Genomic DNA, 17,402 nt, shown 5'->3' with positions numbered 1-17,402 from the left:
AATCACTACGCTACCGTGGTGCCCTGGGGTTGGAGGGCAGTGTAAACGCGTGGGTTGGGAGGGAGGAAGGGGGCTTGCGTTTGCCGTTGTTGTTCTGCCAGACACTGCATGCTTGCTAAGTGCCAGAATGTGTGCGACATTCGGTTCCGCCCGGCTTAGGAGCTAAACCACACATGAAGGCCCGGAGCTGGACTTGGTTGTTCGAAGCTAGTTGAGATGCACACCATCAGCAATGGCATCCAAATACCCGCCTGGATTTCTCAGTCACCATCTGACATTGGCAGCCTCGGATGATACCCTTCCCATGGGATGTGGGGGGGGGGGGGGGTCAGCACCTGGTTTTGTTCATGTTAAGGCTCTTTAATGGGCCACCTCTCAGCTGCCTTAGTGAAAGGGAACCCAGCAATGCTCTCCCCTTTGTCATACACACATTCTGGCATACAATAGGGGTTTTATGACTATCCAATAATTCCAGTAATCAGTTCACTGTTCAAATTTTTTTATAATTACTCGAATTTACATTTTGCAAGTGCCTGTGTGGGATTTGAACGAATATTTGAAGGGGAGATTTAGGTAATCCAGAGGGATGTCCAGTAACATTGTCGCCTTTGATTCAACTTCCCACGTACATGGCTCATTGGCCAAAGTCTGTTTACATCTTTTCTCCACTTTGTCATCAAAACAATTTCCTATTTGTTACTGAGAAAGGTTGGCGTCAGAGAAACCAGTCACGTTGTTAAATCCCTTAGTCTGCAGCTCAGCAGATCTCACAGAATAGAAACAGGAAGCAGAGTGTTTGCATTTGTCCATATCGTGGGATCAAATTTCCACCATGCAATAAGCAGCTTTATTTCCGTGCCCCACAACACAAAGCCTTGAATTGATTGAAAGGCAGAAGAGCTTAAACCGGCTCAAGGAATTCACACTTCTCCAAGTAATCGAGGCACGCTCTCCCAACGTCCTAATAAATTTGTTCTTCTAGTAATTTTAAAAAAATTGTTTATTGACAGTCAGCATGGAATAGGTCCTTGTGGGCCTTCGAGCTGTGCTGCCCAGTCACCCTGATTTAGCTCTAGCCTGATCATGGGACAATTTACAATGGCCTATTAACGTACGTCTTTAGACTGTGGGAGGAAACCCGAGCACCTGGAGGAAACCAACGCAGTCACGAGGAGAAAGGACAGACAGCGGCAGGAATTGAACCCAGGCCACTGGAACTGTAAAATGCTGTGCTAATCACTACACTACCATGCCACCCCAAATGAGGCAAGCTCTCCTCATGTCCCAATAACACAAAATTAGCAAAATCAACATTAAAAGTACTAAGAATACAGCAATGAAAGGACAATGTAGAAACAGAGGGATCATTTCCAGCTGTAGCTGGTTTAAAAGCTGCGAAGGGCGGCTGGTTTATGGAAAATAATTCAAGCCTTTCTGATTAAAAATGAGACGACTGGGGACCCTCCCCTGCTGTTGCCTTCCTCCACCTTCACTGGCGTTGTGATGTGTCATCATCTTCGGCCCGCTCCAGCGCTGAGGTCTTGGTTGGATTGAACTTCGTCTGAAATCTCTCCCTTGACCCTACCACCATGGGTGAGCCTACCAGGAGCTAAGCTCCAGACAGCATCACTCTCAGGACTCATAAGCCTCTCCACCACAACAAGATGACAATTCTAAGAGAAGGTGTAGCTCTATTTCTAACCAGGGTAACACATAAGAAGGTCCTTCATTTAGAAAAGGCAAACAGCCTTTTCCAAATGATGCCTTCTGTACAGCGCTACCAGGCTATCAAAACAAAATCTTCACGCCATCTTAAATGTTGCTTCCCCAGTTAATCTGATCGCCCATTGTCACCCCCACAACCCCCTCAGACCCCCATCACTGTACTGTAAGCACTCTAAACCATGTTTTATAATGCTGATTATATGCTGGTATTTATGCACATTTTATCCCATAAACATACTTTAACCCTCCAACTTCATTGTTTAAAACAATTCCTTATATACCCTCCAAATATCCGGACCTGCCTCTCGGTTTTTTTGCACTACCTTACTTCCCATTTTTCTATTTTCTATTTATGATTTATAATTTAAATTTTTAATATTTACTAATTTCAACTATTTTAATATTTTTAATATTTAATATTTGTAATCCAGGGAGTGTGAAGTGCAGAATCAAATATCGCTGTGATGATTGTACGTTCTAGTACTAATTGTTTGGCGACAATAAAGTATAAAGTATTAAGTATTAAAGTATTAAGTATAATTGTTGAATGGTGTTGTTTTCTGTTGCACGTCTCACCCTGACCAACACAGCACAGCAAATTCCTAATAAAAGGAAATGTCTAGGGTGAATAAGTTGACCCTTGATTCTTTACAGCACGGGTCATGGTCCTGGCATTCCCACGGACATTCCCAGCTAAACAGGTCCTGATTTTAGGGATTTGTCAGGGGAGGTGTAGAGGTGGGAAGGGCATGGAAAGAGTCCTGAATGAAGGGCAGGACAATCTTTGAAGTGGGTGAAGAGAAAGGAGAAGGAGATCCACCCTATGCCCAACATACTGATGCAATCACGAAGAAAGCACAATAGCAGCTATATTTCATCACGAGTTTCCCACCAGTGACAGCAGCAAATCTCTCAAAACCACAGTCAAAGTAAAATTTTACAGTTGTACCGTGCAGAGCATTCTGACTGGTTGCATCAACAACTGGTATAGAAGAGGGGTCACATCGGAAAAGTTGCAAGCACAGCCAGCTCTTTCAGTACAAGGATCCACATACATTAAGGTCATTTTCAAAAAAACAATGCTTCAAAAAGTTAGCTTCCATCGCTAAGGACCCTCAGCACCCAGGACAAGCTCTGCTCTCAGTATTACCATCACAGAGGAGGTACAGGAGCCTGAAGACACACACTCATTGTTTCAGGAACAGCTTCTTTCCATCCACCATCAGATTTCTCAATGAACACAGAACTCATCACAATTCTGCTCTCTTTCTATACTCAGAGGACATCTGTACACCTGCTCATTAATGCAAATATCTAATCAGCCAATCACGTGGCAGCAATTCAATACATAAAAGCATGCAGACATGGTCAAGAGGTTCAGTTGTGGCTCAGACCAAACATGAGAATGAGGAAGAAATGTGATCCAAGCTACCTTGACCGTGGAAACACGGATGTCGGGACGCAGTTCATCAACTATAGCTCAGCACTTAACACCATCATTCCCACAATCCTGACTGAGAAGTTACAGAACCTGGGACTCTGTACCTCCCTCTGCAATTGGATCCTCGAATTCTTAACCAGAAGACCACAATCTGTGCGGATTGGTGATAACATCTCCTCACTGACGATCAACACTGGTGCACCTCAGGGGTGTGTGCTTAGCCCACTGCTCTACTCTCTTATACCCATGACCGTGCGGCTAGGCTCATCTCAAATAGCATCTATAAATTTGCTGATGATACCACCATTGTTGGTAGAATCTCAGGTGGTGACGAGAGGCCATACAGGAGTGAGATATGCCAACTAGTGGAGTGGTGTCGCAGCAACAACCTGGCACTCAACGTTAGTAAGACGAAAGAGCTGATTGTGGACTTCAGGAAGGGTAAGACGAAAGAACACATACCAATCCTCATAGAGGGATCAGAAGTGGATAGAGTGAGCAGTTTCGAGTTCCTGGGTGTCAAGATCTCTGAGGATCTAACCTGGTCCTAACTTATCGATTCAGTTATAAAGAAGGCAAGACAGCAACTATACTTCATTAGGAGTTTGAAGCGATTTGGCATGTCAACAAATACACTCAAAAATTTCTATAGCTGTACCGTGGAGAGCATTCTGACAGGCTGCATCACTGTCTGGTATGGAGGGGCTACTGCACAGGACCGAAAGAAGCTGCAGAGGGTTGTGAATCTAGTCAGTTCCATCTTGGGCACTAGCTTACAAAGTACCCAGGACGTCTTCAAAAGTGGTGTCTCAGAAAGACAGCGTCCATTATTAAGAACCTTCAGCATCCAGGGCATGCCCTTTTCTCATTGTTACCATCAGGTCGGAAGTACAGAAGCCTGAAGGCACACACTCAGTGATTCAAGAACAGCTTCTTCCCCTCTGCCACCTGATTCCTAAATGGACACTGAACCCGTGAACACTATCTCACTTTTTAATATATATTATTTCTGGGGAGGGGGGTTTGCACAATTTTTAATCTATTCAAAATATGTATACTGTAATTGATTTATTTATTTATTATTATTTTTATTTTTTCCTTCTTCTTCTATTTTATGTGTTGCATTGAACTGCTGCTGCTAAGTTAACAAATTTCAGAAAACATGACAGTGGTAATAAACCTGATTCTGAAATGATTGTTGGTGCCAGACAGTGTGGTTTGAGTATCTCAGAAACGGATGATCTCCTGGGGTTTTCATGCAGAACATGAACATTTACAGAGTGTGGTGCCAAAAACAAAAAAAGCATCCAGCAAGCAGCTGTTCTGTGGGTGAAAACTCTTTGTTAATGAGACAGCTACACACACAAAACACTGGAGGAACCCTGCAGGTCAGGTAGCTTCTACACAAAAGAGCAAACAGTCCACATTGACTGATGAAGGGTCCCGGCCCGAAATGTTGACTGTTTGCTCTTTTCCATAGATACAGCCTGGCCTGCTGAGTTCCTCCTGCGTCTTCTATGTATTGTTCTGGATTTCTAGCACGTACAGATTTTCTTGCATTCGTTGTTAATGAGAGAAATCAGAGCAGAATGGCCAGACCAGTTCAAGCTGAAAGGAAGACAATATTAACTCAAATAGCCACACATTACAACATTGGCGTGTACAAGAGCATCTCTGAACACAAAACAGGTCAAACCTAGAACTGGATGGGCTACAGCAGCAGTAGGTCACGAAGATACACTCCGTGGTCACTTTATTAGGAAGAGGAGGCATCCAATAAGACGGCCATGGAGAGAATATTCCTTTTGGAATTATTTGTATGTATTGCTCAACATACAACAAACTTCACTGTGTACGTCAGTGATAATAAACCTGATTCTAAATTTGACCTTGTGAAGAGAGCGAGATGGCAGTTGTGATTGGCGTTCCAGTGTGGAGAGACATGGAAAGGCACCATTCCAGGGAATAACCATTACTGTGAAGAGCGGGACAATAATCTATTCCACGAAAGTTCTAGAACTTGTTCTCCTTTCACCAAGGTCACAGTTAAATTTACTTGAAACTGACTTCCCTGTTTCGCAATCACAATGTAAATCACACCACACTTCCTCCTCTTCACTAAATGGGGTCAAAGATCTGAACGACACCTAGGGTTGTTTAATCAGCCTCCAGATCCTTTAGATTCATATTTCTTAAACGGTCCGCATACGTTAACCCTTTCATTCCCAGGATCATTCTTCTAAGCCTCCTCTGGACCCTCTCCAATGCCAGCACATTCTTTTTTAAACAAGGGGCACAAAACTACTCACAGTACTCCAAGTACAGAGGAGGTTTACTAAAATGTTGCCTGGGTTTCATCTCCTAAGTTACAAAGAAAGGTTGAACAAGTTAGGTCTTTATTCTTTGGAGCGTAGAAGGTTGAGGGGAGACTTGATAGAGGTGTTTAAAATTATGAGGGGGATTGATAGAGTTGAGGTGGTTAGACTTTTCCCATTGAGAGTGGGGAAGATTCAAACAAGAGGACATGGGTTGAGAATTAGAGGACAAAAGTTTAGGGGTAACATGAGGGGGAACTTCTTTACTCAGAGAGTGGTAGCTGTGTGGAACGAGCTTCCAGCAGAAGTGGTTGAGGCAGGTTCGATGTTGTCGTTTAAAGTTAAATTGGATAGATATATGGACAGGAAAGGAATGGAGGGTTATGGGCTGAGTGCAGGTCGGTGGGAATAGGATAGGGTAAGAGTTCGGCACGGACTAGAAGGGCCGAGATGGCCTGTTTCCGTGCTGTAATTGTTATATGGTTAAGTGAGGCCTCACCAGCACCTTATAAAGCCCCAGAATTACATAATATAACATTTGGTCAGCAGAATTATACAAGCATACACAGACACACCCATCTATGGCAATGAAATCCACAGAGCTACCAACCTCAGCTTAAGAAACTCTTCCTTATCTCTGTTCTGAAGGGATGTCCCTCTATTCTGAGGCTGTGCCCTCTGGTCCTAGACTCCCCCACTATAGGAAACATACTCTCTACATCCACTCTATCTGTGACCTCTGGTCCTAGACTCCCCCACTGTAGGAAACATTCTCCCCACATCCACTCTATCTAGGCCTTTCAATACTTGACAAGTTTCAATGAGATCCCCCTCCCCATTCCTCTAAACTCTAACGAGTTTACAACCAGAGCCATCAGTGCCAGAGCCTGGCACCCAGAGGCAGGGTGCTGCATCGGCAAGTTTGCGGCGCTGGAAGCTCATGGCAGGAAGAGTTTTTCTTCCTTCTACCGTCTGCGTGAGATGATGGGACTTTCGAGAGACTTTGAGACTTTTTTTTACCGTGCTCATGGTCTGTTCTTTATCAAATTACGGTACTGCTTTGCACTGTTGGAACTATATGTTATAATTATGTGGCTTTTGTCAGTTTTTCAATCTTGGTTTGTCTTGTGTTTTAGTGATATCATTCTGGAGGAACATTGTATCATTTCTTAATGCATGCATTACTAAATGACAATAAAAGAGGGCTGCGTGTCCTCATAATCTAATCTAATCTAATCTAATCTAAATGTTCCTCAAACATTAACCTTGTCATTCCTGGTATCATTACCTCCTCTCCCACACCTGGAAACACCCCTGTCACATTCACTCAATGTATAATTATTTTTGATTTTCATTGACTTCATAAGCCTCTTCTCTAAATCCTTTCACAGAAGAAAGCTCCTGAGATAGCCTACTGTTAAACAAGCTTCCTGGAAATAGACTAATTTAACCGTCTGTCAACAAACTATGTAGATACAACTGAGACCAGTTCATGACACAGGCTACAAGCGTGGGACCAGAGGACATCATTGTCCTGATGAAGGGTCTCAGTCTAAACTATCAATTATTTATTCCCCACTGTAAATACGGGCTGACTTTCTGAGTTCTTCCAACATTTTGTGACCATTGGCACGCACGCCATTCTATGGGAATGATTTTAACAGGCATTCGGAGATAATCACCAACAGCCATTTACTGGGTTTTTAACTTCACTCTGAGGCTGAGCCCTGTAGCGACATCTGTCCAGGGACTGACACCTGGTACAGAGGGGCCACTACACAGGATCAGAAAAAGCTGCAGGAAATTGTGAACTCAGCCAGCTCCATTGAGGGCATCAGCTCCCCCTGAATCGAGGACACCTTCAAAAGGCGATGACTCATAAAGGCAGCATCCATTATTATAGACACCACCACCCCAACACCCAGGACATGTCTCTTCACACTGCTACCATCGGGGAGGTACAGGAGCCTGAAGACACACACACTCAATGATTTAGGAACAGCTTCTTCCTCTCTGCCAATGGATTTCTGAATGGGCATTGAACCCATAAACACTAACTTAATATTTTTCTTATTTTTTGCTTTTTTGTTGGTCTACGTATGTATACATGACATTATAATTTATCATTTTATTATGTATTGGAATGAACTGCTGCCTCAAACACACATTTCATGACACATGCCGGTGATATTAAAACTAATTCTGATGGCCTGCACAAGTTCCCTTCACGTTGCCAGCAGGAATCGAATACTCCTGCACAACCAGACCCCAGAACCCTGACAGAAATCTCTCCCAAAAGGCCGAAGGGCAGCTCTGACCAATACACTCCCCATGTCAAAGGAAAGCAGCATTCATTATTAGGGACCCCACCACCCAGGTCATGCTCTCTTCTCGCTGCTGCCATCAGGAAGGTGGTACAGGAGCCTCAGGACCCACGCAACCATGTTCAGGAACCATCAGACTCTTGAACTAATGGGGATAACTTCACTCACCCCTTCACTGAACTAACTGTTCCCACAACCTATGGATTCACTTTCAGAGACTCTTCATCTCATGTTCTTGATAGTTATGTTTATTTATTATCATTTTTTTCTTTTTGTATTTGCAGTTTGTTGTCTTTTGCACATTGCCAGTTTTATTCTGTGGTTTTTCATTGATTCTGTTGTGCTTCTTTGCATTTGCTGTGAATGCCCACCAGAAAATGAATCTCAGGGTGTATACAGTGACATACGTGTACTTTGATAATCAATTTCCTTTGAACTTTGAATAAGGACCAGTGGTGAAGATGGCCAGAGCCCCAAGGCTGACTCAAACACTTACAAGGGATCTGAGGGTTAAGTTTCTCACTCACATGGAGGGTGGAGGGGATGGCGATGGTCTACAGAACGAGCTGCCAGTGGAAGTGTTGTGATAGGTACAATGGACCCACTCCCATTAGGATTAAAGAATTGAAATTGTTTAATGTAATTTCCTGTTCACCAGTATGAAGGAGTTTTTTTTTCTGTGAACAGTGGACTTGTGAACAAATTTTCTGAGGATCATTACTTTGTTAACTTTGGGCCAATCAATTTTTAAGATATGATTTTCTCTCAAGGAACTGAGGAGTCCTTGTGCAGGATTCCCCAAAGGTTAACTCGCAGGTTTAGTTAGCGGTAAAGAAGACAAATGCTGCAATGTTAGCATTCATTTTGAGAGGACTGGAATCTAAAAGAAAGGATGTAATGCTGAGATTTTATAAGCATTGGCCAGAACATACTTGGAGTATTGTGAGCACTTTTGGGCCCCTTATCTAAGAAAGGATATACTGCCTTTGACAAGGGTCTCGTGGAGGTTCACACCCAATCTACCTTAAAGAACAACTCAGTCTGAGCCACGACCTCGACGGAGAATGCAGCTCAGCACATCATTTCCAGTGACTCACACTGGCAATCAGGGACCTACCTCCTACATTAACTTCTTCACCTCTGCTTTCGTAGGAGGCCAAGAGAGCTGGACTATGTATATCTATACTCAGGTCATTGTACAGATGCACAGTAGACAGCACCTGACAAGCTGCATCCCTGCATGGTATGGAAGCAGCACTGCAGCTAACTGGAGGGTAGTCAAAGCTGCCCAACGCACCACCAGCATCAGCCTACTCAACACCAAGGACCTATATACCGAAAGGTGCTGGAAAAGGGCCAGTAACATCATGATGGATTCCACCCACCCTGCTCAAGGACTGTTTGTCCCACTCCCATCAGGGAGGAGGCTACGTAGCATCCACACCAGGACCACCAGACTCAAAAACAGTTACTTTCCCCAAGCAGTAAGGCTGATCAACACCTCCACCGACTAACTCACCCCTCCACACCCCCAACCACCACTACTTTATCATTTCCTGTCAGAGTCCCCTTATGTACAGACACTCCTGTGCCTAGCATCACTTTATGGACATACAATCTATGTATACAAGCTATCTAATGTGTTCATATTTATTGTTTTTTTTATTATTACTGTGTTGCATCGGATCCAGAGTAACAATTATCTCATTCTCTTTTACACTAGTGTACTGGAAAAACAGGTTGAGAGGGACAAGGGCAGAGGAGGCTAACTTGGATATGATCCTGGGCAGCACAGTGGCATATCAGCAGGCATAAATTTCACAGCACCACCGAACAGGGGTCAATTCCTGCCAAGTAACTGTCTGCAAGAAGTTCGTGCGTTCTTGTCTCCTCCGGGTGCTCTGGTTTCCTGCCACGTTCGAAGAGCGTGGAAACATTCACAGGCTGCACCTAGCACATGCTGGTCGACACTTCACTGCAGGTTCGGACGTTTCAATGCACGTGTGACAAATAGAGCTGATCATTAAAGTGGAGACAAAGGGTCTGTTTCCATGCTGTGTACCTCTGACTCTCCTGGCAGCACAGGACTGCAGTCTCGTGTACAGGTACAACCCACACTTCCTACTCCATGATTATTTAATACTGTACTGTCACCGGTCCAAACAAACCCTCCTGACCCCTGACAGCCTCCAGCAGGAGATTAACGGCCTCCTCCCAATATATCTGTGTCCTTTAACCGTGCCCTCCACGTGAGCACATCAAGTGATTTCGCTGCAGAGTGCAACTGGATATTCCGCGGTCGCACAGGCCAGGAGACATTTTATACCGCTTGTGTCATTGATTCAGCCAGTGCAACAACCTGACTGCCCGGTGGATTCAGGAAGGATTGTGTTACACAGCAGTGTCCCAGCATAACCTCATCTCATTTCTACCATGCTTTTCGGAATATCAGGTCACCCCAAAATACTTCACCCTAATGGCACACAAATTCACCATTGATTATTTCACAAGAAAGGAATATGGTTGGGCATAAGGGTTAGCAACCACATCCTGTAAAAACCCAGAACTATAGAAATGCCAACAGAAGTTCTAAAGACTTCATCCCTGGGAGAAGGAGGATCAGAGGCGACACATGGGGACAATTTGAAAGACTGACCCAAGACAGAGGACTCTGGTGGGCTGCTGTCAGCAGCCCATGCCCCAGTGGAGGTAGGCGATGTATCTTTAGAAGCAATTCTGCATTGTAACAAGCCTAAGTTAGTTCTGCAGCCTGACCACAGTATGAAAATAAACGTATTCTGTTTGCAAGCACAAGAAATCCTGTAGATCCTGGAACTCTTGAGCAACACACACAAAATGCTGGAGGAACCTGGCAGGTGAGGCAGCATCTACTGACCCTTGATCATGAAAGCTAATGAAGGTTCTCACCCAAAACATCAACTGTTTACTCCTCTCCATAGATGCTGCCTGACCTGCTGAGTTCCTCTGGATTCCAGCATCTGCAGAATCTCATGTTAGAGGTGCTGCAGATGCTAGAGATCTTGAGCAACACGCACAAAATGCTGCAGAAACTCAGCAGGTCAGGCAGCATCTGTGAAGGGGAATAAACAGACTTGTCAGAAAGGTCAGGAGGATTCTGACTCAACGTCACCTAGCCCATATCCCTTGAAAACTCCACAATAAAGAGCCAACGTTTCAGGCCGACATCCTTCATTCAAACTGCTTCATTCTGATTCACCCATTCAACCTAGTGAAGGGACTGGAAGTAGAGTTCAATACCTCTACACAAATATAAAGTTACAGGGAGAACATGCAAACCCACACTGACAAAGCTCGGGGTCAGAATCAGATTTAATATCACTGGCATTATGTTGTGAAATTTGCTAACTTGGCAGCAGCAGTATAATGCAATACATGACAAAATATAGAGAATAAAAATAACTGAATTACAGTAACCACATGTATATTAAATACTTAAATTAAGAATAGTAGCGCAAAAACAAAAATAACTTTTAAAAAGTGAAGTAGTATTTGTGGGTTCAATGCCCATATAGGAATCAGATGGCAGAGGGGAAGAAGCTGTTCCTGAATTGCTGGGTGTGTGTCTGCAGGCTTCTATATCTCCTTCCTGATGGTAACAATGTGAAGAGGGCATGTCCTGGGTGGTGGGAGTCCTTAATAATAGACAGAACATCAAACCCCACCGGTGGCTCTGCACCATGAAGACTTTCAAAAGCCCTTCTTTTGTCGCTGTGGTTCACCAACAGATCATCTGGTTCAGCACACTGTTGTGAGTGTGTCTCCCTTTAAGGGCCGTAAGCCCTTAATCCAAGTTGACAGGTACGTGCAGAACTACATGGCCGTAGGGACACTTCAGATTGGCTGTTAAGATCAAGGCTGTGCCAGCTCTCTCAGACAGATGTTAAAACACTGAGGTACTCTTTGGGAGAGCTTACCCATCTACACGGAATTTGGGCGAATACTTACTCACAAGCTACATCAAAAACAGATTATCTACCTCCTTATTCTCACTTCTGCCCCCCTTCCTTTCCAGCCCTGATGAACAGCCTCTTACCCTACGTTTCAGGCCGAGATCCTTCACAAGGTTAAATGGGCGGGATTGAATCAGACAACTCTTTTCTCTTCTGACAAGTCTGCTTATCCCCCTTCCACAGATGCTGCCTGACCTGCTGAGTTCCTGCAGCATTTTGCTCAAGATTTCCAACATCTGCAAAATCTCTAATGAAATAGACTCTGCCGATGCTGCAAGTCCAGAGCAACACACAAAAAATAGCCTGGGAACTCAAGAGGTCAGGCAGCGTCTACGGAGGGGGATAAACAGTTGAGGTATCGGGTAAAAACCATCATCAGAACTCATGGTGAAGGACCCTGGCACGAAACGTCAACTGTTTACTCTCCCTGGCAGCGCGTTTTAGATCTCCACAGAGAACAAAGAACATTACAAGCCCATCAGCCCACAATGCTGTGCTGTCCTTCTAACCTACCGTACAATCAATCTGGGTGTTTAGGATGTCTAGGGAGGAGGAACACCTCTGGTGATGGGGCCTGTTACGTCCAATCTGAGGCAGCTCGCTCACCTCTGGTCCCCACCGAATACTCAGCTCCCAGTAGCTGTTTGCATGTGACAGCAGCCACCCCTCCCTCCCCCCGGTATACCACTTCAACAGGCAGGGTAACACAGTTGCGGGCAGCTGGCAGGCCTCATACCCCAGTGAGATAGGGTCATGCCTGTTCTAGTATGGGAAGTCAGCTCCAATGGACTGGGGGGAGGTAGTGGAATGACTTCCAACAACTAGAAAGGTGGTTCTGCAACCATCTCCAGAGAGTGACGGGCACAATGAGGCTCAAAATTCATGGTCAATCACTGCAATGTACCACTAGACCCAGAATTCCAAGGTTGAGAGAGTGGGACTGCCCCAGTGCAAGGGCTCTTCAGCTTTAAAAACTGTTCCACACAGGCTTCCTGTCGCTGTTGGATACAACAACCAGCCACGGACCCTTTCATTTTTCTATTTTCTCCAGTTCCACCTGTGTACCTTCCGAAAATGTTTGAGTCACTGTCACACACTACTCCAGGGATGGATGTTAGTGCTTTACAAGCAGAGCACATGCACAGAGATATAGACCGTGAAACCAAACACGTCAGAGTATAATTTGACCACTGAGCCTATCGAGTCTGCTCCACCATTCCATCATGGCTGATTTACTAGCCCTCTCAACCCCATTCTCCTGACTTCTCACCGTAAACTTCAACACCCTGACTAATCAAGAACCTATCAACCCCCACACAAGGAATTCTGCAGATGCTGGAAATTCAAGCAACACACATCAAAGTTGCTGGTGAATGCAGCAGACCAGGCAGCATCTCTAGGAAGAGGTACAGTCGACGTTTCAGGCCGAGTCCTGACAAAGGGTCTCGGCCTGAAACGTCAACTGTACCTCTTCCTAGAGATGCTGCCGGGCCTGCTGTGTTCACCAGCAACTTTGATGTGTGTTACCTATCAACCCCTGCTTTGACTTGGCCTTCACAGCTGTCCGTGGCAATGATTCACCAACCACTGGCTAAAGAAATTCCTCCTCATCTCTGATCGTAATGGATGTCCCTCTATTCTGAGACTGTGCCCTCTGGTCCCTGTAGGAAACATTCTCTCCACAACCTTCCTCAGCCTTTCAATACTTCATAGGTTTCAATTAGATACCCCACCCATTCTCTAAACTTCAAATGGGACAGGCCTAAAGCCACTAAACACTCCTCAAACCTGTATACATTTACATCGATCAACACAAATGCTTTAAAGCCTGAAAAAAAAGACATGCTGAAAATTTGAAATAACAGCAGCGAGTCTCAGCAGCATCTGTGAGGAGAGAACTGAGGAGTTCACCTTCAAAACCCATTAATTTGTACTAAGTTTGGTGAAAATAACTGTCGATTTGTAGTACCACCCCATCTGGCACCAACAATCATTCCACACTCACTTAGATCACATTTCTTCCCCATTCTGATGTTTGGTCTGAACAACCGAACCTCTTGACCATGTCTGCATACTGTCATGCACTAACTTACTGCTGTATGATTGGCTGATTAGATATTTGCATTAATGAGGTGTACCTAATAATGCAACCACTGAGTGTACACACTAACAGTAGTAATATTTATATACAGTATATAAAATGTATATTGAAATACATAACTTGTTGTAAATCCTTGGATATTATTCACATGATCTTAATCACAAGGAGGGGTGTGAGGAAATTCATTGTGACGTTGCCCAGTGAGGAAAGATTGAGGTAGTTCTTTAGTTAAACCTGTCACTCCTAGCAGAGCATAGATATTTGCACTAATGTGCAGGTACATGGGTATACGGAGTGTATGTATAACTGAACAAAGGGAAACCTATCTACATTCAAAACACTGGGACAATTAGCGTGGAGCCATTTTATTTTAGCGAACTGAAGATCAGCAAGTTTTTTTTTCCCCCTGTCTGGTACATACAGATCGTGCTGATTAGGAATTTATGACATTCACTGTTGCTACACAACAGATCCCTGCAAGTACTTAAGCTCCCATATCCTTTCACATGACCTGACCAGTAGGTCCGCATTTTTCAGCCACCAACTGATGTCTCTGCCCAGGGAGCAGAAGACGACAAAAAAGTAACCGTCACAAATGATTAAAATCCACATTAAACGCCGTGGTTAGAACAAATGATATACAGAGGCTAGTTTTCCCATATCTGCAGCCACAGTACCATAATGAGTAGCCAAGGTAGAAGGCAAAAAAAGTCAACCACTAGTTACCTTCCTAATTTGGTAATAAAGAAACTACTCCTAAAGAAACTCACCCAGGCATGGCACACGCATACACACACTCAGTCACGCAGGAAGGCACGGAGACACACACACTCAGACAGGGCCAGACACACACATACTGAGCCACATAGACACATCCACAGGAAGGCACACAGGTATATGTATATAGAGACAGACACTCTGAGCCAGACACACACACTGAGCCACTTTGACAGGAAAGCACACAGATATACGGAGACAGACACAAAGATAAACATGGAAAATGCAGATTATAGTCGGTTCAAAGTCCAAAGCCATTGTAAGAATGACATGGGGAGCAGTAAATGATACTAAATCCCCCCACACAGAAATCACAGGGTCGCTTCCGAGACCCTGCGCCTCCGCGCCGATGGCGACAGGCGGCTACGCTCTCTTCCTCACGTACACACAGACACTGCTTATCGCAACACGTTGAAGGCTACGTCTCTCGGCTCCCAATAAAAGCCAGAGCGCGGTGCACCGGGGAAACACTGCTTTAAACCGAGGCCCTTGGGGAAGCCGGGCAGCTTGCGATTGGTTCGAGCGAGGGCGGAGAGCGGTGCCCGGTCCCCGCACATGACAAACCCCAGCCATTATCAGACACGCTTCTGCTGAGAGTTCCCGACCCCTGTCTGGGATGTGTTTCATTGGGAATCACGACCCCGTTCGGTGGTAATCCCAGGGTGGCAGTCTAACATCACCGTCTGGTGCGGAGGGCCACGGCACAGAACCACACAAAAAGCTGCAGAGATGTAACCTCAGCCAGCTCCATCACGGGCACTAACCTTCCCAGCACTGAGCACAACTTCAAAGCGCGGTGCCTGGAAAAGGAGCCATCCCTCAATAAAGGACCCCATCACCCAGCACATTGCTACCATCAGGGAAGAGCCTAAAGACACACACCCAATGTTTCAGGGAGAACTTATCCCCTCCGCCATTATATCTACTGTATACCGGCTTCTGAGCGAGGGCGTTTGAATGACTCGCCGGATAGGAAGTGTTTACGCGGGACGAGTCGGCGCGACCCGCGTAATTAAGCCCAGTTGGGGGTTTAAAAACAATGGGACTAAATATGTAAAGGCTGGGTATCTGACCGAAACGCAGATGTGCGGATACACTCCGCACTGCCGTGGGAGAAGCGGCGACCAGCTCGGGGTGATGAAATACAGTATGACTAAACCCCACTGTGGAGAGGAAGGGAAGGGAAGGGCTGGCCAGCCGCTGACTGGGGCTCCGGGCATGGATGGGACCGGGCCGGCGGCCGCGGACCGACTGTGAACACGGGAGATCCTGCAGACGCTGGAAATCCAGAGCAACACACACACACAAAGCTGGAGGAGCTCCGCCGGTCGATGAGGGGAACATGGAGTCGACGTTCCGGGTCATCGGGAAGGGTCTCGGCCCGAGTCCTGGACCGCTTATCAGGTGCCGCCGAGTGCCTCCAGCATTTTGTGTCTGTTGCTGCCCGTCTGCCTGGCCGTGCGAGCCCTCGGCCCTCCGGTGCCGGCTCCGGCGCTTTCCGGGGGAGAGGGCTCGCTCGCTCGCTCGGTAACACGGGCTCCTCTCCCGCACAGGCTCAACGCGCTCCTCGGGGGGAGGCAGGAATGACCGATCCGATCCGGCCAGCCGGTCCGGGGACGCGATGCCCCAAATCGCGGCAGCGTCCTGCGCCGAAGCCCCCTCCCGCCCGGCTCTCACCTTTCCGTCGGCCGTCTCGCTCGCCATCTTGTCCCGGTTCGCGTTGCTGTGTCCCGGCCGATGAAGCGCGTCTGCCCGCTCCTCCGTCGCCCGCGGAAGATAAACCGGTCCGGAGCAGCAACCTGATCCGCTCTTTGTGTGTCGCCACCGGCCGCGGGATTGGATGTGTCAATGGCTGACGTACGAGGGGTGTGTGATAGGCCGGCCGCCTTTCTATTCGCTCCGAGCCGGCTCCCGGGCAAACCCACCGCGCCGCCCAGGACACCGCCCCCGGCTCCGGCTCGGGCTCCAGCTTCCTCTCCTCTCCTCCCGCCCAGCGGGTGCGGTTGTGGGCGCGGGCGGGGTTCTGGAGCCCCGGGATTTCCTCAGCGCCGACCGCACTCTGACATTTCTGAAGTTATAAACCGTGATTCTCTGCCAGACACAGAGAGAAGCCTCGGCTGTATGCCGGCCGGCCTGCAACAGGAACAGTGGACCCTCAAGTAAATAAATACAGAAATAGATAAATCTCTCTCTCCCTCCTTTCCCCTCTTTTTCCTTCTCTTTCCCTCCCTGCTTCCGTCTCTCTCTTTCACTCTCTCCTCCCCTCCCTCTTTCCTTCCCTCCCTCTCTCTCTTCCCTCTCTCTCCCTCACTTTCTCCTTCCCTCCCCTATCTCTCCCTCACTTTCTCCTTCCCTCCCTGCTTCCCCCCTCCTCGCTCTCTCTTTCCCTCTCTCTTCCCCTCTCTCCCTCTCCTTCCCTCTATCCCTCTCTTTCTCCTTCCCTCAATCTCCCTCTTTCTCCTTCCCTCTCTCGCTGTAGCCCTCTCTCTTCTCTCTCTCCCCACCCCCTCACTAGTTCTCCCTTCCCTTTTCTCTCACTTTATATCTTTCTGTGTTTCTCCCCTCACACTCTCTAACCTCTACCTCTCTTCCCACCTTCCCACTCTCTTTCTATCCTCCCACTTGTCTCCATCTCTCTCTCATTCTCCCGTCTCTACTGACCTTCTCCCCTTCACTCTCTCCACCCCACCCTCTCTTCCCAACTCTCTCTCGTTCTTTCCATATTCC

General features: G+C 46.5%; 1 protein-coding gene across 1 annotated transcript in view; it reads right to left on the bottom strand.

The window, feature by feature from the left end:
- LOC140188647 (solute carrier family 2, facilitated glucose transporter member 1-like) overlaps nucleotides 1–16,546 on the bottom strand; it is a 41,683-nt gene extending 25,137 nt beyond the window's left edge. The window contains exon 1 of the mRNA XM_072245118.1: nucleotides 16,353–16,546. Within this exon, the coding sequence (XP_072101219.1) occupies nucleotides 16,353–16,379 (27 nt within the window). The 5' untranslated portion in view covers nucleotides 16,380–16,546. The remainder of the gene's footprint in view (nucleotides 1–16,352) is intronic.
- Nucleotides 16,547–17,402: the final 856 nt, after the last annotated feature.

The sequence above is a fragment of the Mobula birostris genome, chromosome 27, assembly GCF_030028105.1.
Source record: "Mobula birostris isolate sMobBir1 chromosome 27, sMobBir1.hap1, whole genome shotgun sequence".
Classification (NCBI taxonomy): domain Eukaryota; kingdom Metazoa; phylum Chordata; class Chondrichthyes; order Myliobatiformes; family Myliobatidae; genus Mobula; species Mobula birostris.
Note: the sequence above shows the minus strand (reverse complement) of the source record. Positions and strands in the feature narration are given on the sequence as shown.